The sequence below is a fragment of the Lycorma delicatula genome, chromosome 11 (assembly GCF_047948215.1).
Source record: "Lycorma delicatula isolate Av1 chromosome 11, ASM4794821v1, whole genome shotgun sequence".
NCBI lineage: Eukaryota > Metazoa > Arthropoda > Insecta > Hemiptera > Fulgoridae > Lycorma > Lycorma delicatula.
Window position 1 is genome coordinate 26,042,340 of NC_134465.1, and position 24,659 is coordinate 26,066,998.

The window sequence follows — 24,659 nt, forward strand, 5'->3', positions numbered from 1 at the left end:
CCAATCCTAGCTTCGTAGGATGTTGTTTTAATAACACCAGTGCAAACAATTAAGGCTCTGCGATGGGCACTCCTTAAATTTTGAATAAGTGCTCGATTTCTTTCCAACCTATGCGCCCAAACGGTCGCTCGTATGAGGTCATACGTCCGAAGACACCTCGGTACACCATGTACAAATGACGCCCCGACAGTCGGTCATTTGTGCATCACAGAGACGGCGTCCGCTGCTACTTGCCTAATGCTGTTGCTAAACAGCAACTTCTCAAATAAAACACCCATGTACTTATGAAATCAAACTCGGCTGATTATGTTGTACTTGCAGCAAGTCGATAGATTCCAATAAATTCCCGACTAAAATTTTCCATTGGAGACTTTCTGTTTTGTTTAAAGAAATACGATGGTAGCTCTCCCATTTAACTTTACAAATAGGTAGGTCGGTCTGTAGCTCGGAGGAACTTCGTTCAAGATCTGCAACCTTTCAAGGTAAATCAGCCGCCGTGCGCCTCGACACAGCCCACCCGATTTTTTAATGAACAGTAGTCTAGTTATTAAAATAACGCTAAGTTAAGTAATATGTTTAAAAAAATCTGCTTTATTTTTTGACGAATATTAATTAAGAAAATGTATTATAGAAAACGATCATTACAATAACAGGAATGAAACTGATATTTATGAATTAAAATATAATTATATCCAAAAATTATGGGCCATAATCATAATCAGGAATTTTCAAAGAAAACTATATATCAGCGCATTGTCTTTTAAGCATGAGTCTAAAAATTAATTAGACAGTTATCTAATACTCATAAAAATACACAAAGTAATTCTGTAACAATAGCCTTAGACGTTGTTCTTTACAAGGTTTACATAATTTGTAAAAGATTTATTTCTCTACTTACTCTACAAAGGTTTATTTAACACTTTTTTTATGTAATTTAATTTTTAGAGTATTATGGTAAAATAGTCCAATAAAAACAAATACATGTTTAAGAAATTTGATTTTTTTTTAACAATTACCGTATGAAAAATTTTAAATTCAGAATTAAATTCTTTATATGTTTTGATAATAAATTTTACGAATTTATTAGTAATTTAACATAGTTTTAGTATTACAAAAGTAAAAAAGATGTGTTTCCAGAAAACAAATCTTTCTGTTTTACGTCGAATATTATGAAAACTACTAGAAATATGGTTCTAGTGTTTGTTTTATTCAATTTATCAGATCAAAAACCTTAAGAAACCATCAACTTTATTTCTTAATTAGATTCCTATAATTACTTCCTTGTACGACGTAAAGAATTTCACGAAAAATTTCGGTTAACAGATTTCATCGGAAATATCCATTTTGACCATCCTTGGATCCATTTTTACTAGTTCAGCGTGACGTTTGTACTTACGTACGTATGTATCTCATATAATTCAAAAAAGATTAGCCGTAGGATGTTGAAATTTTGGATTTAGGACTGTTGTAACATCTAGTTGTGGACCTCCCATTTTGATCGCAATAGATTGGACCAAAAATGTCCAAAAAAACCACCCAAAAGTCAAAAATATTTAGATGTTGAACTTTTTTATAACTGCAGTAATAAGCCCCCATTGAGAGCGTTTAACAATGTACCATAAGTAGTAATAATTTTCAAATTTTCAGTAATAAGTTTTCAGAGTTACAGCCAAAAAAGGTTTATAATGAAATATTTGGATTTTACAAGGGAGGACATCGGTTCGAATCCGATTTCATCTCCTTTTTTATTTTAATTTTTTTTTTGTAAATATTGATTTATTAATAATTATTAAACTTTGATTATAAAAATTTTATAAAATTTCCTTATAAGAAAAGGCCACACACATATACACACTTGCATATACATATATACACATGATTATGTGTATATGCAAAAAAAAAGTGTATATGTAATTTAATAGGCGTACAAGGAAGTCCTTAGCAAATCAAATTTTTTTTATTATGGATTTATTTCACTCTAACAAAGAATCAGGGCGGAATACTTCGTTACCCGTAACTCGCTAACCGAACGTTTTCAGACCCATATTTATATAACCTTTTCATTAATTTCATAAGTAGAATGAGCTTAGAAAGCGCCGGTAATACATTACGTATATCATTTTCTATAATGATATAGGAAATAAAAATGTCCTTACAACATCAAATAAATTTTTAAAAATAACTGATATTCAAATTTAAATAATTATAAAATTTATTTTATTCTTTTTAGCGTGTATGTGGAAACATTTTATTTAAGATGTGTGACCTTTTTGGGAAAATGTCTAGATTATAAATTATTTAATGCACTGTAACAATCAAAATAGTATTAGAATTCAGATGAAGTAGAATTTTCAATTTATTTAAAATTTTAATAAAAAAAAGAGAAACAAATTTTGTAAAAAATTCAAATCTCAACGAAATATTCACCGTTAAATTAGTTTTATGTACGTGTAATTTAAAAAAATATATATATATGTTATTCATATTTATAAAAGAGAATTAAAACAAACAATAATATAAATCCAACGCAACTAAAAAAAAAAAAAAATAATAAAAATTAAATTCGGAATTGATTTTTACCTTTTTTGTGTTATTTAATATTAACCTTAAAAAGTGTATACGGTGTTTCTGTGGATTATTTAATAATTCACTGAATTTTTCAGACATATGACAAATGGTTTAAAAATTTATATAGAACATTGTTTGTATTTGTTTAAAATGGTTTCTGTAGTGTGAGGGATGAATTACATTTAGTTACACACACACGATTTGTTATAATACCGTCGGTAAAATTGATTCCGTATAAATAAAACATAAACCAATTTTTCCATAACTCCCCAGTATAGATTCAATTAAAAATTGTTACGTTCTTTCTCTTTTTCTCATTATGAATCGGTGACATTTTTACTGTTTGTTTTTTCATTCTATTTACTAAGTAAACTAATTTGAAATATATATCAACGTATCTATTAATTGAGAACAAATTTTTCAATAAAAAAACGAGAAAACCTCTGATATATATACGAATGTTTATAGTACAAAAACTTTGAAAAATTAAAAAAAAAATTGAATTCATTCAAACGTTAAAATAATATTATTCAAAAAAATATATATATATATATTTAAAAAAAAAAATAACAGTTTCAATGAAAACCAAATAAATAATCGGTTATGATAAAAAAAAATTATCTATGCAAATAAAGTTTGGAATCGTTAACGGGTGTATCGATCAAATTCTCTTACCAAAAAATATTCTACTTAAAAACCTTTCAACTTCAAAAATTTCGATTGAAAAATAAAACAAAAGGTTCTTCCTAATAATACTATGACAATACGATAAATAATTTTGGAATTAAAAACAAAAAAACTAAATAATTTTTTTCTCTAAATAAAAAAAAATCACATTCACAAAATACAAAACTGTCAAAGATGGTGGTAAAAATACATTAATCAGAAATAAGAACTAATAAAAATAAAAAAATTGTCAAAATAAATAATTTACTATTAACAATCAATAAATAAATATAAATCCAAACACTGTACACAAAGTGACAAAAGTAAAATTACAAAAAGTATGTTTTAAATAATTTATCTCATGGTAATGGATGTTTACAAGATAGCAACAGAGACTGGGATTTTGGTGGGAACATAGACGAAGGTCTAACTAAAAAATTAGTTATACACCATGTCGAAGACAATTTCAATCCAAAACTGTGGACATAAGAGTACAAAGAAAACTGAATGTCAAGATGTTTTGTATTTGTGAAAACCATCTTGTTGCTGATAACCAGTGATGAAACAAGGTGTATAGGTATCGTCTAGAAACAGTCTGAATCGTCATATACGTCAGAAAATCATCACAAAGACTTACAAAAGCATAAAAAAGCAGTTCTAAAGCAAAAAGTAATGTTGATAACATTTTCTGACACTCTGTTGTTCACTGTGAGTCAACCTGAAAAAATTCACTAGATGCTGTTGCAAAAGCTTTTAGGAGTAAGAGACCCAACTGCATTCATGTGAGAAAGAATGTTCGACAACTGCTAGAAAGTCAGAGGGTAGTTTGCATTTTTAAAAACAAACCCCGTGAAAATTTAATTAGGTCATTGGAAACTTTCGTGCAGGGAAATTGGAATATATGTATAAAGTTTGAATGACTAACTGTATACTTATAAAGTCAAGCACAAAAAACGTGAGATGACCTTGAATATCTAGAAAATTTATACGATTGGAATGTTCCTTTTAACGGTTATGAAACCTGTAATTAAAAAAAGATAATTTACAGGACACTGAGATGCAAAAACAGAAAATAGTTTAGAGAGGATTCAGAAAGTATTTGAAAACAATTTCCGTAGTAATACAAATTGTATTTATTTCATTTCAAATTTTTTTGGAACAATACTACACTCAGACTACATATAAACCGACTCGAGTCTTACTCTGGCACAAATTTTGATTTTTAACGAAATAGTAGCTGTAAGCTTCAGCGGGTATGGTGAAACGAAAGAGAAGAGATTATATATGTGAACTTGTCTAAGAACAATTCTATCTCTGGGTTATAAAGATATAAACTGGTTAATGTAAAGTCTAAACATTATTTTTGTTCAATTTTTCTTTTTCCTCACTGTAGCCTAAGTTAGTTGTGTTGGCCCCTAGATAAAGATTATAATAATAATATAATAATTCTTTATTCCATAATATATATACAAAAAAGAATGTTTTTACAATATACAGTAACATATAACTATGATAACTGAAAAATATAAAATTAACATTAATAAACTAATTTACAAAATTTCTCTTAAGTTAATTAAAATCACAATATCCTTAATTTTTTTTTTAATTACTACTACATTTAAACTAATTTAATTAATTAAACGTAGCGTTAAATGAATCTTCATTAAAAAATTTTAATTCTTAAAAATTAACATTAAATTCTTAGATTTGATCTAAAAACAAAAAAAAACACTTTAAGAAACTAACAAAAACACTTAGATTAATTTATTACCTTATTTATTATTTATTACCGTTAATTACTTAAAAAATGAAAGTATATGTACTAAAGATAGGTTCCTCCTTAGCGCATAGCTGTGTTGAGGTCACCATCAGTTCTTAAATTAATCAGTTGAGACGGATGCTAACAAGTTTCTCTAATAAAAACACAAAGATTCATTTAATAATTATTTATAACCTAAGAAAATTACACATAATAGAACTTAACCTACAATGCTTACACGATTACTTAACGACTTATTTAACACTTACTTACTCATAACTTAATTACGATTATTCAATGACTAATAAATTAGTGTCACTCAATGAGTGACTCAATATTCACACATTATTTCTAAGTAAGGTAAAAGAAAGCTATTGATGATAGAAGCGACTTCTATAGAATTGTATTAAATGCGAGTTTTTGAATGTAAGGGATTTATTAAGATTGCAGCTTGTTTTCGTGTTTTATGTTCATTTAATTTTTTTTCTTTTAATGTAAAACTAAGAGTTTCTAAATATAAATAAAAATCTAATCTAAACGGTTATTGAAATAATCAGAAGTAAAAGAAAAATTTATTAAAAATTTAAATGTAGAACATTCGTTAGATTTTTAAACAATCAGTATACACTACGCAAAAAGCATACATAAAAAAACGTGAAAAATTTAAAGAAAATTAAGATTGGAAAGAATACACAATATAAATTGACAAAACACTATTTTAGAAAGATATTTCCATGTTAGCATATTTTGGGCAATTTAAAAGAAAAACTAAAACTGGAATAAAACAGCATCTGGTTCATTATAATTATAGAATATTAAAGAAATCGACCGTAGCACGATTACCAAAAAAATAGTCAAAAAATTAGTTTAGAAGAAAGAGTGGTTTTATGAAATATAAGTCATAAACAGGTGTTGAATAGTTCCGGTGTTCTTTGGTGGTTGGGTTTCAATTAACCACACATCTCAGGATTGGTCGAACTGAGAATGTACAAGACCACACTTCATTTACACTCATACATATCATCCTCACTCATCCTCTGAAGTATTATCTAAAAACGGTAGTTACCGGAGGCTAAACAGGAAAAAAAAAAAGAAAAAAAGAAAAGGTGTTGAATAGTTAGGAAACTTACTAACACTGAGCCAAAAAACCTTTTTCATTGAACAACGATAGGAGTCTAATATCCAATAATCTTTGAATTTTAAATATGGACAAATCGTTCTGTAAAGATTTTCAATCACGAGAAATTATACTGTTAGATCCAATCATAAAAATTTTTATCATGAGCGGCGATACGTCTTTGATTGGTTAAATTTATCCCTAATCAGCTGATTTGGAAGTCGAGAGTTCCAGCGTTCAAGTCCTAGTAAAGGCAGTTACTTTTATACGGATTTGAATACTAGATCGTGGATACCGGTGTTCTTTGGTGGTTGGGTTTCAATTAACGACACATCTCAAGAATGGTCGAACTGAGACTGTATAAGAGTACACTTCGTTTTCACTCATCCTCTGAAGTAATACTTGAACGGTAATTCCCGGAAGAACAGCAAAAAAGAAAAGAGGCCGTCTGGATTGGAGATTTTAAATAGTTTAAATATTAAATTAAATTTACTTTTACCATTAGGATTGTCTAAAACGACAACAGGTATTTTGTAGAGTGTTTCCTTAATACTATAACTTATCTATAAATATAATTAATTATTTTATTTATGGTAGACCATTCTTGGAGCGTAATCTCGCGTAATTTCCGAGTTTATTTAACAGTGAATGTGTACATTACTGTAATGTGCGTTTGTAAAAATAGTGGTTTAGGTGTACTTTTAGCTATCGAATTATAACAACGTTATTCCATTAAACGGCGATGGATATCTGAGGTGTGAAAATTTTTAAGTATTATGGAAAAAATGTTATACCATTAAAAAAATAATCATATTACCTATTTTGGATGTCAATTCCCGTGGCGTAAAGGTAATGTCTTTACCTTTTATCCGGAGGTCCCTTGTTCGAATCCCGGTCGGGCATAAAATTTATGAAGTAATTTATTAACTGCTCTATTCATATCCAACCTATGCGCCCAAATAGGCGCCGCGTCTGAGGTCATGCTTTTGAAGACACCTCGGTGCACTATGTACATTTGACAGCCCGACAACCTACAGGCTTTCCGAGCAATCCTCCTAACCTAACATGGCACCATTGGTATATTATATATATATAATGCCATGTTGAGAAAACGTAATCTAATTACTAATAGAAATCCACCGGGTCGGTCTATTGGTGAACGCGTCTTCACAAATCAGCTGATTTTGAAGTCGAGAGTTCCAACATTCAAATCCTATTAATGGCAGTTACTTTTATACGGATTTGAATATTAGATCGTGGATGCCGGTGTTCTTTGGTGGTTGGGTTTCAATCACACATCTCAGAAATGTCGACTGTACAGGACTGCACTTCACTTACAGTCATATATATCATCCTCTGAAGTAAGACCTGACGGTGATCCCCGTAGGCTAATCAGGAAGAAAAAAGAGTAACTAATAGAAACAATTTTTAACGTATTGAGATTAGTGAAGGAATATAAATATCTGGTACATTTGTATGTTTTAATTTTCTTGTAACAAACGAAAAATAAAAATTTATTTATTTGACTTTTATCTAATAAAAAATTGTTTTTTATTAAATCATATTTTGTCTGTAATAGATTGTTTTTCAGAATTATTAACTAGTTACGATCAGACATATTACACGATATTATTTATTTATGTTACAATATAATTTTAGCTTTTATTTATTTACTAATGATTCCATGAAATTGAATGATGGATACATTTTAATGTTTGTTATTTTGAGAATTTCATCAACTAAACAAAATTGTAGATAAATACAAATTATTAAATAAACAAACAACGTATAAATAAACGATTTCAATATACTATTTCAATATTCTTGGAGCTTATGTAAACTAAAAAGTCATTACCGTTTATTTCACTTATTTTGAAATACATATATTCTGATAAACTATAATATTTTAATTAAAACAAACAGTGCATATTGTTTTTTTTTTTATTTTATTAATAACGTCATTAAATTTAAAAAAAAATATTAAGGCCACATAAACATTATTTAATTTTTAAATCGAACGATTTTGCCAATTAATGTTTTATTCAATATTAATGTTTCTCAAGTGACACATTTTTATAATTATTATTTTTCATAGAATAATAAATTCATTTATAAATTATTTGTTTTTGGTAAAAAATATTTCCGTTGTATCCATTTATGATTTATGGTTTTATTAATGTTTTCCCGGATGTTTAACTCTAATAATGGAGTTCATACAGTTCCCTGTGTAAATTATTAAATAAATACTCAAATATTAGTTTTTAGTGTTTTTCTATTTATCTTTCATTTGTAGTTGAGTGATAATGTAATTAATTTTTTTCAGGCACTTTAGGATTACCGATATTTCTGTCTTTAATATGGAGTTACAAATTTCTAGAGATGCTAGAGATTTATGCTGTATATTCACTCATTCATTAAGAGGAGACCGACTTATAGAGTTTTGCACGAAGTATAATTTAGTAATTTCCAACACCCAGTTTAAAAATCATAATAGAAGAATATACACATGGAAAAAGCCAGGTGATACTGCAAGGTATCAACTCGTCGACTGCAAAGCTTACCCTGGAACAGACATTGATAGCGACCATAATTTAGTCTAAATGAAATGTACAATGGGGTTTGAAAACCTGATGAAAAGGTGTCAGATAAATCGGTGGAATTTAGAGAAGCTTGAGAAAAAGGAGGTAAAGAAGATTTGTGAGGACATCCTAAGAGGTTTGAGTAAAAAAGATAAGGTAGAAAATGTAGAAGAATAATTGGAAAATGTTAAAAAGGAAATTCTTAAATCAGCAGAATTGAACTTAGGCGGAACAATGATAACTGGTAGAAAACCTTGGATTTCAGACGATATATTGTAGCTGATGGATGAACGTAGAAAATATAAGAATGCTAGTAATGAAGAAAGTAAAAGGGACTATCGACAGTTAAGAAATACTATAAACAAGAAGTGAAAACTAGCGAAAGAAGAGTGTACTAAAGAAGTGTTCAGAAGTGGAAAGAGAAATGAACACTGTTAAAATAGACGGAGCATACAAGAAAGTTAAGGAAAATTTTGGGGTACATAAATTAAAATCTAACAATGTGGAACACCGATTTATAATACGAAAGGTAAATTCGATAGGTGCGTGGAATATATTGAAGAATTATACGGAGGAAATGAATTAGAAAGTGGTGTTATAGAGGAAGAAGAGGAAGTCGAAGAGGTTGAAAGAGGAGAAACAATAGCATTAAAAAATGTGAATGGCAGAAAAGCTCCTGTAATAGACATATACCTGCAGAATTATTGCGCAATGCAGGTGAGGAAGCGATTGATAGATTATAAAAACTGGTGTGTAAAATCTGTGAAAAAGGGAAAGTTCCGTCATTGAAGTCTGGCGGCAGATAAATGTGAAGAATGCGGAAAAATTAGATTAACTAGCCATGCATCACAAATCTTAACTAGAATTCTGTACAGAAGAATTGAGAGGAGAGTGGAAGAAGTGTTAGGAGAAGACCAGTTTGGTTTCAGGAAAAGTATAAGATCAAGGGAAGCAATTTAGGGCTCAGATTAATAGTAGAAGAAGATTAAAGAAAAACAAACCCACATACTTGGCATATATAGACGGAGAAAAGACATTCGATAACGCAGAAAGGAATAAAACGTTAACCATCTTAAAAAAAAAGTAGGGTTCAAATACAGAGATAGAAGAACAATTGCTGACATTTACAGGAACCAAACAGCAACAGTAATAATTGAAGAACATAAAAAAGAAACGGTAATAAGAAACGGAGTCTGACAAGGATGTTCCTTATCACCGTTACTTTTTAATGTTTACATGGAACTAGCAGTTAATGATGTTAAAGAACAATTTAGATTCGGAGTAAAAGTACAAGGTGCAAAGATAAAGATGCTACGTTTTGCCGATGATATAGTAATTCTAGCTGAGAGTAAAAAGGATTTAGAAGGAACAATAAACGGCATGAATGAATTCCTACGCAAGAACTAACGCAAGAAAATAAAAAAATAAAAACAAAACGAAATTAATGAAATGAAGTAGAAATAACGAAGATGGACCTCTAAATGTAAACCTATTTTTACATTTTAATATAATATTCATTTTAACATAATATTTTATCTTCCATAAAATATTATGGAGGTAGAAGAATTTTGTTATTTCGGAAGTAGGATTACTAAAGATGGACGAAGGAGGAGCGATATAAAACGCCGAATAGCATAGGTAAAACGAAGCCTTCAGTCAGAAATATAATTCGTTTACATAAAAAATTAATTTAAACGGCAGGAAAAGATTTTTAAGGTATATGTTGGAGCGTAGCTTTATATGGAAATGAAAATTGGACGATCAGAGTACCTGAGAAGAAAAAATTTGAAGCTTTTGAAATGTAGTGCTACAGGAGAATGTTAAAAATCAGATAAGTGGAAAAAGTGACAAATGAAAAAGTGTAACGGCAAATAGATGAAGAAAGAAGCGTTTGGAAAAATATAGTTAAAAGAAGAGACAGACTTATAGGCCACATATTAAGGCATCCTGGAATAAATAATCCCTTTAATATTGGAGGGACAGATAAAAAACAAAATTGTGCAGGCAGGCAACGTTTGGAGTATGTAAAACAAATTGTTAGGGATGTCGGATATAGGGGATATACCGAAATGAAATGACTAGCACTAGATATGGAATCTTGGAGACCTGCATCAAACCAGTCAAATGACTGAAGACAAAAAAAAATTCATTCATTGATGGAAATGTCTGCCGAGGTATTTGAATCAATGGCACCTTGATAGAGGCGAAACTGATGAATGTGTTGTGATATGAAGTTTTGAAGAAAAGACGATCTCGTAAAGTCCATCCGGGCTACGAACGGAGGAGATGGTGTAACGACCGGGGTCGTTACAAAGCGGGTGTCTTTCCCTATGGAAGTCAGGATAGTAAATTTAGGCAATACTTGTGATGAAAGTGAAATGTTTTAAAGGTTTTAAGGAAAAGCTTACACATTTCTCCGTGCCATTTATTGCAGATTTTAAAAACTTCGCTGTACGTACTGACTTCGCGATTGAAATTCTGTAGCATAAAAATGACGAATTTCTCGATCGTATTTTGTTTAATAATAAGTCAGCACTTCATTTTATTAAAAAAGTTAGCATAGATAATTTCCGTATTTGAGAGACTCAGAAAATCATCATAAATTGTTACAATGAGAAAGGGATGCACTAAAATTAAATGTTTTCTTTGTACCATTCCTACGGCAAGTATAGAGACTGTAGTTTTTTGCTGAAGTAAACGCAACGGGAGTTGTTTATTTGGATATTCTCTGTGCATGGATCTTTCCTTAACGGGAAGATAGAGCAGAGAATTTTATTTAGCTACAAGATGCTGAGCTTTCTGATTGACATAATTGTGTACGGGATCGGTTAAATGAAATTTCTCCAACTCCTAGAACGGTTGAGAAGAACCTGATTTCACAGTGATTTCACCTGATTTGACGCGGGTGATTTTTTCTAGGATTTTAATAAAGAATCTTACGTATTTCTTTCCTAAGGTGCAGATCATACTTACTGATTGGGTAGATCATCAGTTTCTAAAATATATGCGATCTCAGTAATGTGCAGTGGCGGATCGTAGCTAAAATTAGTGGTACTGCTATTCTTTCTGGGCCTTTCCAAGACCATGGTTAAAGTTTTCTGTAAAATAAAAGAACCGAAAAAAAATGAATCAAACATAATAGCTGGAAGCAGAATAATAATCTAATTCTGAACTTTATCACATTCCATAATATTGTACGGTTTTTAAGCACAATATACTTAAAAACCGTATTTGGTTTAACCGAATAAATAATAAAATGTCAATACAGATAATATAATTTATTATTTTAGATAATAAATTAATAAAATAAACACTATAAACTTAAAAACACTAGCACTAACACTTAAAAACACTATAGCCCAGTGGTGCTTAATTCAAATAAGAAAAAAAAACCAAAAAAATATATAATTATTTTTTACTAATTACCTCCTCTTTCGCCCTTCCAACGTGTATTTGGATAGATTTGGCAATCAAAGAGCCTTTGCTTTCCGCCATCTTCTGATCACTACTGAAAAAACAAATAAACCACTTTTATATTTCTTCCACCGACTAATCTAGAAAAGAGAACGAATAAGGAGAACTTCCATATAAAAGAGAACTTCCATATATATATGTGGATTAAGAGAAAAACTACCTTCCACAGGCACACCAGGGTTGGCAATGCGGGAGCGACAGTGCTCTCTCTCCCTTGCAGCCTTGTGTGCAGCTTCTTATGTGCGCGTAACAGTGAACCGCACAGTTCTTTACAAAGATTTTTGTATTTTTTTCATAAACTGGCGGGATGGCTACTGTCATTAAGCTTAGGTATTATATATTGTATAAGTATAAAGAAAGAATTAAAGAAAAAAGGACTCATTGTATTAAATGTTATCGGTAATATCAATTGCAAATAGTTGCAAATAGGGTGTAGTTTCACAGTGCTTATACGCGAGCCGCTATTAGTCATATGATTGAAGCAGCTATTGTTTTTTTTTATTACAGACTTGCTGGTTAAAGTATGGAACGAACTTTACAACCGGTTGAATGTATGCTGCGTGATGAAAGCAGCTAATATTGAAAAATAATTGGAAAGAGAGAGAGATATTAAGGGTTTTTAAAACCCCGTTATTTTTTTTATAATCTGTATTTAATAGATCACAGCCATAAAAGAAGTAGATATTTGATATTTATTAGTATAAAAACAAAGATTTTTTAAACAAAAATATATGAAATTATTTTCCATGTTAATAAGTTAGAGTTTAAACACACGAAATACTATATTTTAAAATTATTTTGAGCCGAAATTAACTTACATGTTGAAGAAGTTCTGAAAAAAAATGTATTTTATTGTTTTTAATTTTAATGTTGTAATATTAAAAAATCCTTCAACTGAATAATATTTAAGAAATATTTAAATTCTATTCAAAATTATTCGGGGGGTAAGATTTTTCGTATGGTTTGACGATTCATCAAAAATTTAAGTGGAAGTATCACCTTTTCTCATAAATCGAAGTATTGTATTGATTTATGCTATAACAATTTTGTTGTCTGGTTTGTTAGAAATGGTTAGTTTTATATTATTAAGAATAATTGATTATTCTTCTCACCAAGGATTGCACATTCGTAAATGTAAATACAGGTATGAGTTAACATATTTCATTCTTTAATATCGTTCTTCTTGTTTTCTATTTGAAGGGGCACCCAAAGGATCTGCAGCTCATTTTTAGAGAGATTTCAGAAGAAAGCTACGTATTGTATTGGGTACCACGACTCGACTTCCGGAAAATGTCGACTTATCTTCGTCCGCTCAAAAGTGTTTATATACATTCATATATCACTTTCTTGAGGACATGATAATTCCTGTAATTTTGTGCCAATCACTTTCAAATTGTTCCCTAAGAAAAGCAGGCCGCAAAGTCATGGTCGAGTTTGTTAACAGCCAAAATCGGACAATGAAGAAGAAAATGGGGTGGATTTTTGGAAAAAATATTGCTATAACTTTTTTAATAAGGAAAATATAGAATTCGTTTAAAGTTCTTACGATTATTTGTATTACGGGCTTAAAAGTTATATAAGCAAAGTTTTTTGATATCACCAACCATTGGCTCAGGGGTTGGAAAAATTGGCTTTTGAAGACAAACAAAAAACCATATCTCCCTGAGTAAGCATAGTATCGAGTCGGTTTAAAGTGGTCATTATTCCTCTAAACATTACCTAAAACATTTGTTTGAATTAATTTTTTATATATCCAACCCTTACGACAAGGGATGATCAAACGTTTTCTGGAATTGTAAGATGGGGCTGTCGTATGTTAAATATATGAAACTTTTTCACATGCAACAATTGTCGTGTTGACTAAATGTGAAGTGTTTTTGCTAAGGAGGTGCTTTGGAGGGGGATACCCTCCCTCCAAAGCACCGCTGAAATCTTCTTTTTTTATAATTTAATTATATTGATTTATTAATAATTATTAACTTCTCTAATTGTAAAATAATATATATATATTTGTTGTTGTTTATATTCTTTCGACATTATCTAAAGTAATAAACAATGTTATTATATTTGCTATTTCAAAATTAAATTATCTGTTTAAAAATTAAAGAGATAAAACATTTCATTTAATAGAACATATTAATATTAAAAATGCCAATCTTATTAAAACAAAATTTATAAAAAAATTGAATAATACACGTGTAATAACACGCTTATAACAAATTATAATACGAAAAATAAATTGAAATTTTAAATTATAATATAATACAATATGAATAGGATAGGGTAACTTACACAGTAATATCAACGCATCACTTTATATTTAAATGAGTTGAATATAATGAAGTGATATTTAATAATTAAAGGTCCGATGTTTATTCTAATATAAACTAGGTGATGGTTTTAAATGGATTTTTATTCAAAATCAGTACAAGATGTCTAATAATTAAAAATAAATTATTGTTTTCATTTTTATATGAAATAACTATTTTTCAAACAGAATGAATTATCCAATTTTAAGGAGTTGTAAAAGGGTAAAGAAATTACAAAATAGTTTATTTCATTATATATTTGAACAATCTAATGATTTAGGTAGATTTCATAAGAAAGCTATTGTAATGGGTACCATGAATTGACTTCCGGAAATTTCGACAATCACATTTCACAACCCCAGATCCCAAAACCCCCGTCAGTTCAAAAGTATATAAATATATATATATACATTTATATAAATATATTTCACTTTCTTCTGGATACGATAACTGCCGTAATTTTGTGACAATCACTATCAAATTGATACGTAAAATATAACGCCCTAGAATCTTGGTGCAATTTCTTAATAGACAAGATTGAACCAGCTGGGCTTTTTCGAAAAAAAACAAAATATCGCTGTAACCTTCTTATTAAGTAAGATATCGAATTCGTTTAAAGTTCCTACTATTCTATAAATAAGGGCCTAAAACTTATATAAATAAAGTTTTTTGATATTACCAACCATTGGCCCAGGTGGTGGAAAAAACAAGTTTTCGAAGACAAAGAAAAACATTCCTCCCTTAATAGGCACAGTATGGAATCAGTTTAAAGAGGTCGTTTGTTCACTAAACATTAACCTTTCGTCAGAAACAATTTTGAATATGACCTACACTTACGGCAATGGAAGATCAAAATATTGTTGGAATTGAAAGATGTGGTTTGTGGTATGCTAAATATGTGACATTTTTTCACATGCAGCCTTGTCGTATTGAGTAAATTTGAAATTTTTCTTAACTTTAAGGTCGAAATCTTTATTATCCCCCACTAATCACCGATGAAATCTACCCCCGCCTTCCGGCGTGCCGATAGGTATTTTTTCTTAAAAAAGAAGAACAGAATTTGTAAAAATTTCCTTACATTTTTTGTAGGGTATACATAATGTTCAATCTGGAATTAAATAAACTGTTTTAATTTTGAATATTTTAAATATTTTGTGAATGAATCAGCATCAGGCATGCACATAGTTTATGATAATTTTTGTTTGGAATTTTATTAATGAATCATTAATAAATATAATTTTATTAATGAATGATTAGCACAGGAAAGAGAATATAGAATTTAGAACATGCATATGATTTAGTATAGGAAAAGAATACGATTCCTCGTAGATAAATAAAAATACTTTCCTTGATAAGAATAAAATTCATAAATTTCTAGCCTTGGGAGTTGGAGTGTGTTGGTGGTAATCTTTTAGTATATTGCAGTTTATGAACACTGAGGTGGAAATTTCTGTATTTGTCTCTCTTTGTAAATGGGAACAACTTTTATAGTTAGATGGATGTTCACTACCACTGCGGACACATTTTGCCGGTAATGTTTTCTCTTTCTTAAATCATTTTTATGTTGGGTGACTCTTTGAAGACTTTTATATATAAAAAAAAAAAAAACAACTTAGAACTACCGTAACGGAAGTGAAAGACTTATGTTTTGGTGTACAGAACTTAAAAATTTTTCTATCATTCTTTGACTAGGTATTCATATTTTATAACATTCTCCTTTTTCAAATAATCAATGAAGTTGCCTGAAATTTTGTATTCTAATCTTCCAGTCCACTTTTACTTTTATTTCGGTTACGAAATCATTGAATTTTAGCGTGGAAGTTCATTTAACTGAAAATAAATGACAACAATTTTTGCTTTTATACTACTTAACAATTAAAAAAAAAAAAAATTTATATATATATATATATATAAGAATTATTGGTAAGTGGTTTTTTTAATTATTAATTATATAATCATACCAACGGGTTATGTTTGATAAAATTATTTTATACTACTTAGTATCCAGAAGCGGAGGTCATGATGTTTCAATGATCCAGGAGGAACCCCGTTGAGAAGGTCCAATAGGTGGACAATAGGAGACTGCTCCTGCGTGTATCATGCGCATATAGGACAGTCTCCTATGATGCTGTGTGTGTCATAGCCGGCTCACCGCCTATCGATCTGTTGGCGGAAGAGAGGGTATTGCGATTCAAGGGGACACCTAAAATAGAGGCGAGGGCGAAAATAATGAACGACTGGCAGGAAAGGTGAGCAGCGTCTTTAAAAGGCGGTTGGACGAGGAAACTTATCCAAGATATAGGATGCTGGGTGGGACGGCGTCATGGCGAGATTAGTTATAGTCTCACTCAGTTCTTATCAGGACATGGTGATTTCGGTGAGTACTTACATCGGTTTAAGCTCCGAATATCTGCTGTTTGCAGGGATTGCCAAGAGACCGATAGTGTTGAACACACTGTGTTTAGATGCCATAAGTGGGATGATATAAGAGACAGGTATACAGCAACAACACCAGAGACTGTAATCAATAGCATGTTGACGAATGAAGATATGTGGATGGAAGTAGCAAATATGGTTGGTGAGATTTTGAAGGAAAAATTTGAACAGGGAACCCCTTAAAAAAAAGGGGTTACGAATTATGGCGGCGTCTAGGGACAGGGAGGCAGCTCCCATGATCATACAGGACCGTGTCGAATAATGCGATAGAAGTACTTGCGGGTATCCTTCCGATACATCTGGTAATCGAAATACGGATAAGATTACGTGAGCTTGGAGCTCTCTACCCGGCAGACAGAAGAAGATGGACAGGTAGACTGTGGAGGAGCTGGAGAACAAGTGGCAAGAACGGTGGGACGGGAGCACAAAAGGCAGATGGACACACCTCCTGGTGAGAGCTGTAAGGCGCTGGCGAAGGAGAGCTCATGGCTCGCTGGATTACTACTACCTTACCAAGTTTATGGTTGGCCATGGGGGATACAGATCATACCTTCATAAGTACGGCCTGGACGACGAACAGAACTGCCCGGTATGCGAGGAGGAGGAAATGCGTTACCATGTGTTCATCCACTGTCCGAGATACGAAGGACCTAGGACAGAGCTACTAAGCAGGGAAGTGATGTTCCAGCTTGAGAAGCTGATGGACGGACATAATGATAGAAAAGAAAGAAAACTGGAAAGCGATCACTGCGTATGTGAAAATCATGATGGGAGACTTCCAAGCATGGGAGGAGTCACGAAACAGTAGGCGGCGTCGGAAAGTGCGGGGCGGACAGGTTCGCGAGTGAGCGACTAGTGAGTCCCCCCGTACATGTGGGACTCGCCTTGACGTGAAGAGGCCGCAGACACTCCGCTCTCGTATCTGATAACGTCCGCAGGTAGTAAGTATAAGGAATATGTATATGTCCATCGTTAGTTTATGATGAAAGTTTACTGTACTGAAATTATGATGTACTTTTTTTCTTTTTATTTACGTATATATTTGAGTATTTAGCTTTTAATGTATATTATGATCTTGGGCTAATTTCCTTCTTCTTGGGACCATTGTAGTATGTATTTTGTATCTTTTGCATTCTGTGAGGATTTGCTGTTCGGCTGCAGATTTTTTTTTTTCTGCTGTCCGATCTACGCATTTTTAGTGTTGTATTGTTGCACTCATCGTGTAATATTAATGAATGTCTCTTTTCAGGCGTTTCTTTTTTTTTTATGTTCTTGCTGTTTTCTTTAATGTTTATATTGTTGTGAGACTTGTATATATTGTGTGACATCTTTCTTTGTATGTAGTTTGTAGTATGTAGTTTCATAATCTGTTTTCTGTATCTTGATGTATGGTGATGTGTCTTGTTTTGCTCTAACTGATATGTTTCTGTTAATTTTCCTATTACGATGCGATTGCACTATGACGTATGAGTGGGCGTGTAATCCCCCTTCCAGAAGGAATGCTTCATTAGAGGTTCCAGGAAGGGTGGTAGCCAGGGGTGACGGTTTAGTCGGTAGTGCGCAGGTTTATATACGCATATTAATAATATCTTACGGCACCTGTTAGCGAGCCCGACACTGCTTAGGCGTTCGTAAATGAGATTTCCCACCTCTTTAGCAAAAAAAAAAAGGGAGTCACCTAGTAGACACATAATTTACTCTTGGCATCAAACCTTCGTTGGGAAAGGTTGTTCTTAAAGACAAAAAAAGGTTCTTCGTTCAGGAGGCAACCGTAAAAAGTAACGTTTATCTGAAATTATTTCAAAATTTTCTAATTCCTCAGTTAAACGATGGAGACTAAGATGACCCCTATCAATATCAGCAAGACGCGGCTTCACATCAGGTAGATTGGTGGTGAAGGCCTAATTGCATGGCCATCTCGTTCCCCAGATTTGATCCCGCTAGATCTTTTCTTGTGGGGTTTCATTAAAGATCGGGTTTATATACCACTACTACCATTGCCTGCTGATATTGTTGACCTAAGACTTCGTATTTACGCCGCAGCTGTAGAGGTAACACCCGAATTTTTGGCTAACACCCGACTTCAGGTGGAATGTATATGTCATTAAAAATATTTATATCACACCAAATTGAACGTGTATCACATCAAATTGAATATTGGGTGAATAACCTGAAGTGTTTTTCTATGAAATGAGAGCTTAAGCGAATTTGTAAGTTATCTCAATAAATTTTTATATTCTTTCAAATTTATAAGTCTTTTTTGAATCATTCGAAGTAATATATATTACTCCGAATGATATATATATGTATATAAAAAAAAATGTATATACATATGTAAACTATATGTATACATATTCTTTTATTTACATTTTAATAAAAAGAACATGAAATTATTCCTTTATACACAAGTATACAAAAACACGCACGGTGGCATTATATATACATAAAAAACTTCAATTTAATATGAAAACTGTAATAAATGATTTTAAATAAATTTCATATCTCTGTGAATAAATGTTGCGTCATTAAATTTGTAACTACGTACGAGAAGAGGAAAAAACAACTCGCAATTTAATAATCTGTGAAACGGTATTGATATTAGTTAAATTATTAAACAATGCATACGATATTTATCTAACTAAAAATCATTACGTTTGTTAAAGTGAAAATTATATTTTAAAATCGAAATTTAAATTTTATTAAAACATTATGAACATTTTTTAATAAACTTTGTTAAAAAGGATTAGGAATAATAAAGACAGCAATTTACTATATTTCTGCATTCAATTTTACTTTACCTAAATTATGGAAAAATTATTAAATTTTTTTTGTACAATTTATACTTCGATATATATTATCTGTTTCATATCTTAACTACATGAAATTGTATATTTTACTGATCACTTCGTATTATTCATCAAATAGAATACCTTATAATTAAAAAAAAAAACTGACAACATAGTTGTAGAACCTTCCCGTCACGCCACATTTTTCTGATGCCCGGCTTACATACACACATTTACAGAAAACTTAATTAAAATATTTATCATTTTCTTTAGGTATAATATTTTTTTTTTTATTTAATTCAACGATTATAACTAAAGCGCGCGCGCATACCGTATTTAATTCGCGCGGGTATGGCGTTACTAGCGGCCACTTTTAATATATTTTTTACATTTTAAATCAGTGATTCCCAAACTGTGCGCCATGGCGCCCCAGGAACACCGGCCACTTCACAGGGGCGCTGCAAAATATTATAAAAGCTTCATAATTAATTTAACCAACACATTTATAATTATTAATTTAATTTTAATAAAGTAATAAAAAATGTTAAATAATGAAGATAAACGAATTTATTTTTATCTCTTATTTACGATTAGTCATACTTTTACTTAGGGTAGGGCGCCATGGAAAAAATTTTATTGAATAAGGACGCCGCGACTCGGAAAAGTTTGGGAACCACTGCTTTAATAATTATTCATGTATTTGATTCCACCGCTCACTTGTGATGTCGCAATATAGCGGTCTAACAGCAGTCAGTTCTACACTAGCGCTCCTTGCCGTGAGATGGGGTACTATAGATACAGTATACCCACTTAGCTGCTAGTTTATTTAGAGAATTTTTTGGGGTGGAGGTGCGATTTTTCGAAAATTGTTTTGTTGAAATAATACTTTTTAATAGTTAAAAAACGTACCTAACAAAAATAAGACCTAATTAGGCGAAATCTCGAGATACTGAGGGTGACCTTTCTCTATAGCCTCACCTTCTTGACCTTTTAGGTTGAAAATATAATGGCATCAATGCCCCATATAGAGAAGTAATCTGCCCAACTTTCATAAAAATCGGTCGAGTTGTTCTGGAGATATAATGTGATTTAGAGGGTGACACCGAATATACATACGAAAATCCGGAAAATTTCCATCCGTATTTTGGGTTCCTTACGTGTAAAAACGTCAAGATCCGGTGAAAACCGCCTATGCCCAAATTGGACCAATTACAATACTTTCCCTACTAAAGATATAGCTCTCCTGTCGCGCTAGACGGGAAAGTAAAAATTAAACTCCAATCCAGTTTGTTAAACAATGGTCTTCTTTTAGTAAAGATTACCAAAATTCCTAAAATTATTTAGTTTCAAAAAAAGTTTACAATAAAAATAAAATTACGAATAATAGAGTTTGTTACTTATAATACACAAATTTTCAAGAAGTTAGAAAGAATATAAAAAATATCTATTTTATTTAATATTATAAAGTAAAACTTCCAAATCATATTAAACCCAAAAACATATACATTGGAAGAAAGAAAGAAAATATAAAACTAAACTCGGTGACGATCAAGCCCTCCTGAGAAATACCATCCAAGAAGCCCAAGAACAGATAATTTCAGGAGATAGCACAGAGACTTAGCAAAACTAATGTTAACAAACTCCACACTTACAAAAAAAATAGCAGTAAATAATGAAGAGAATAAAATGATGGAAAAATTCAAGTACCTGGAAGAATCATCACATACATTTTAAACGCGAAATTCACATGGAGGAATAGAGTAAAAAAAATAACTACAGCACAAAAACTCACTAACAGCACATACAAGAAAAAATGTCTCTAAATAGCCACCAAATTCAAACATTGAAAACAGTAATCCAACCCGTAATAACATATAGTAGTGAATCGGAAAATAGTTCGGAATATGTAAAATGTGGGCCACGTTTGGAATATGTAAAAAAAATTGTTAGGGATGTAGGATGTAGAGGGTATACTGAAATGAAACGACTAGCACTAGATAGGGAATCTTGGAGAGCTGCATCAAACCAGTCAAATGACTGAAGACAAAAAAAAAGTGAATCTATTCCAAACAAGCCACAGAGCAGACATAGACAAAATTCTAAAACTCTAAAGAAGAATAGCAAGGACCTGTAAAAATAAAAGTTACTACAAAGAAGGACACTGAAGGATATTATATCAAATGAGGTAGTTTTTACTTTTTAAGGAAATTTATTTTGTGTAACAAGCCCAGTAAAAGGAAAGAATTTCCTTTTATGGGCACTTAATCAGAACACCAGGCAATAGAATCTCAAGAGAAGTAATAGAAAAACTATGGGAAAATAAGAAAAAAATTAACTAGATAGTAGAAGTACAATAAAACATGGAAACACTGGGGACAATAGTAGTAGACATGAAGAAAAACCAGGAAAAACGGGAATTCTGAAAGACAAACAAACTAGATTATAAACCAAGGACCGAAAACGAACAAGATGGGTGATTTCAGAGGAATTAAAAAAGGCAAGATCAGACAGAATGAAGAAATAAATACTAGGAGAACAGGAAACTGAGATACCCATTTTAAAATTGACTGAAGTGGTACCATGGAAGTCATAAAAGTGGAATAATAATAAAGAAAAAAATAATTGTTTATTTCAGGGGATAAAAATTTTTCTGCTAGTATGAAAATTCCCGTAGTTCATAGTTTTTGAAAGTTAGCGTAGAATGGACCGTTAGTTGCAAATATCGCAGTATGCAATTCTTTTTGCACTATTGATATTTGTTAGAGTTACGCAATAGTATAAAAGATTATTATATACTGTATTGAAAGAAAGGGGCAGATGAAAGGACGAATAAGCCACGAAAATATTGTTTTAAATTCTAGTTTAATATCTAACCTGTATATTTACATATATTTATGATAAATAATACGTATATACAAACAGTTATTAATGATTCCTTTCCTCTATTACCTTAAGATATGTTTAAATGAATACTACACGTTTATATGGAATCATAAATAATTTTTCATATAATTAATTTATAGAAACAATATAGTGCATTTATGATGTTGAAATCTTATATAGATTTTCAACAAATATATACATTTTTTTGGTTTAGTTCATAGATATATATATCTATGAACAATGTTGGGCATAAATAGTCATAAAATTTCAACTATTTGGAGTTGTTTTATTCTTTATTACAAACTGACAAATAAAAAAAGATCAAAACTTGTACTGTTACATGTTTTCTGACTGGATTAATTAAAATGTATGGAGGACGAAGACTTAAGTTGAAACAAAAAATTTCACACCTTCAAAATGATATACAAATATGAGTTATATATAAAAAATATTTTAAGAAAATATGAGATATTAAAAAAAAAAAATCTTAAAAATATTTGATTCGATCATATCTTTTTTCTTTCTTTTTCTGTGTAGCCTCCGGTAATTACCATTCAGATAATACTTCAGAAGATGAATGAGGATGATATGTATAAGTGTAGATGAAGTGTAGTCTTGTAACTGTACAAAACTAGGACTGTACAAGACAGGAGGAATGGTAGAATTGAGCAGTCTCAATTCGACCGTTCCTGAAATGTGTGGTTATTTAAAATCCAACCACCGAAGAACACCGGTATCCCCACGATCTAGTATTCAAATCCTTTAAAAGTAACTGATTTATTAGGACTTGAAAGCTGGAACTGTTGACTTCCATATCAGCTGATTTGGGAAGAAGCGTTCTCCACTAGACCAACCCGGTGGGTTGAATCGATCATATCTAAATCATGTAATGTTTAACACGTACTAGATATCGATTGTTTATTAGTCTTCAACGTTAAATATTTCATTAAAAGGAGCTGCCAGTAGAATTTTCCAATCTAAATTATATTATTTTTTTTCAATCATGAATTTTCGAGTTTCTTAACTGAAATAGCAGAATTGATGCTTTAAAATCATAAATCTATAAAATGTTGCTTTCACTTAAACAAATATATGCATAATTAATAATTTTTTAGGAAAAAAAAATTTTTTTTGTCGTTTTTTTTTTAAATTTTTTAGAATTTTATTTATTAAAAAATAAAAGAAAAGTAGTTTTTTATTAGAACTTTATAATTCCAAATTGGATATGTTATTTCTGTGATGTATAATATAACTTTATTACGACAAATTATATGTATATAATGTAAACATTTTCTTATAAAATAGAAATATATAGTTTAATCTTTTTGTTAAAATTTAAAAAAAAAACTATTTATTGTAATTTTGTAAATTTATTTTTGTGTTTCAGAATGTTGAAATGGCACCGTTGTTGGTATCAGGTGGTGAAACAGAAGAACAAACATTAGATGGTTTATGTGCATTGAGAGATAGAGCTGAAAAAGATATGAAACCAGGCTGACCTAACGAAAACCATGTTAATGATCATCAGTTACATTAAACAAAAAAAAACCTAATAAATGGACAAATTTATTACATAAAGAACAAAAAAAAAACAGCTGATATTTTTATAAAAATATCAGGTTAGGACTGATCTATAATAATATTATATTTTATACTACTTATAACTTACGGAATGGTCAGGGAAGTTTATTCACCGAATAACAGTCACAATGGGGGGTCCAATTCATTTAATTAGTTTCTAATATTTTTATTTTTTCGTATTTACTTTTATTTTATAATTGATACAGATTCAATCGGGTAAAATTTTTAAAAAGTTAGTTTTCTATCAGTCGCTTAAATTACAATTTATCTATAACGTCGAATATAAAATTATCTAATTTTGAAAAACAATTTATAATTTATAAAAGAAAATTGCTAGCAGTCGTTTTGATGGAAAAAAAACTTGACTTCAAAAAGTTGAAGTCAGATTGTCCAGTAGTTATGATAAAGGTATACGACTACAACATAAACTATGTTAATATCTAATAATAATAATATATATTTTACACCTAAATAAAGTAAATGCAATTTGTTTCCTGTATG

General features: G+C 30.6%; 1 protein-coding gene across 1 annotated transcript in view; it reads left to right on the forward strand.

The window, feature by feature from the left end:
- Positions 1–24,355, forward strand: part of LOC142332489 (protein O-mannosyl-transferase TMTC1-like) — a 755,673-nt gene extending 731,318 nt beyond the window's left edge. The window contains exon 15 of the mRNA XM_075378938.1: positions 23,965–24,355. Within this exon, the coding sequence (XP_075235053.1) occupies positions 23,965–24,075 (111 nt within the window). The 3' untranslated portion in view covers positions 24,076–24,355. The remainder of the gene's footprint in view (positions 1–23,964) is intronic.
- Positions 24,356–24,659: the final 304 nt, after the last annotated feature.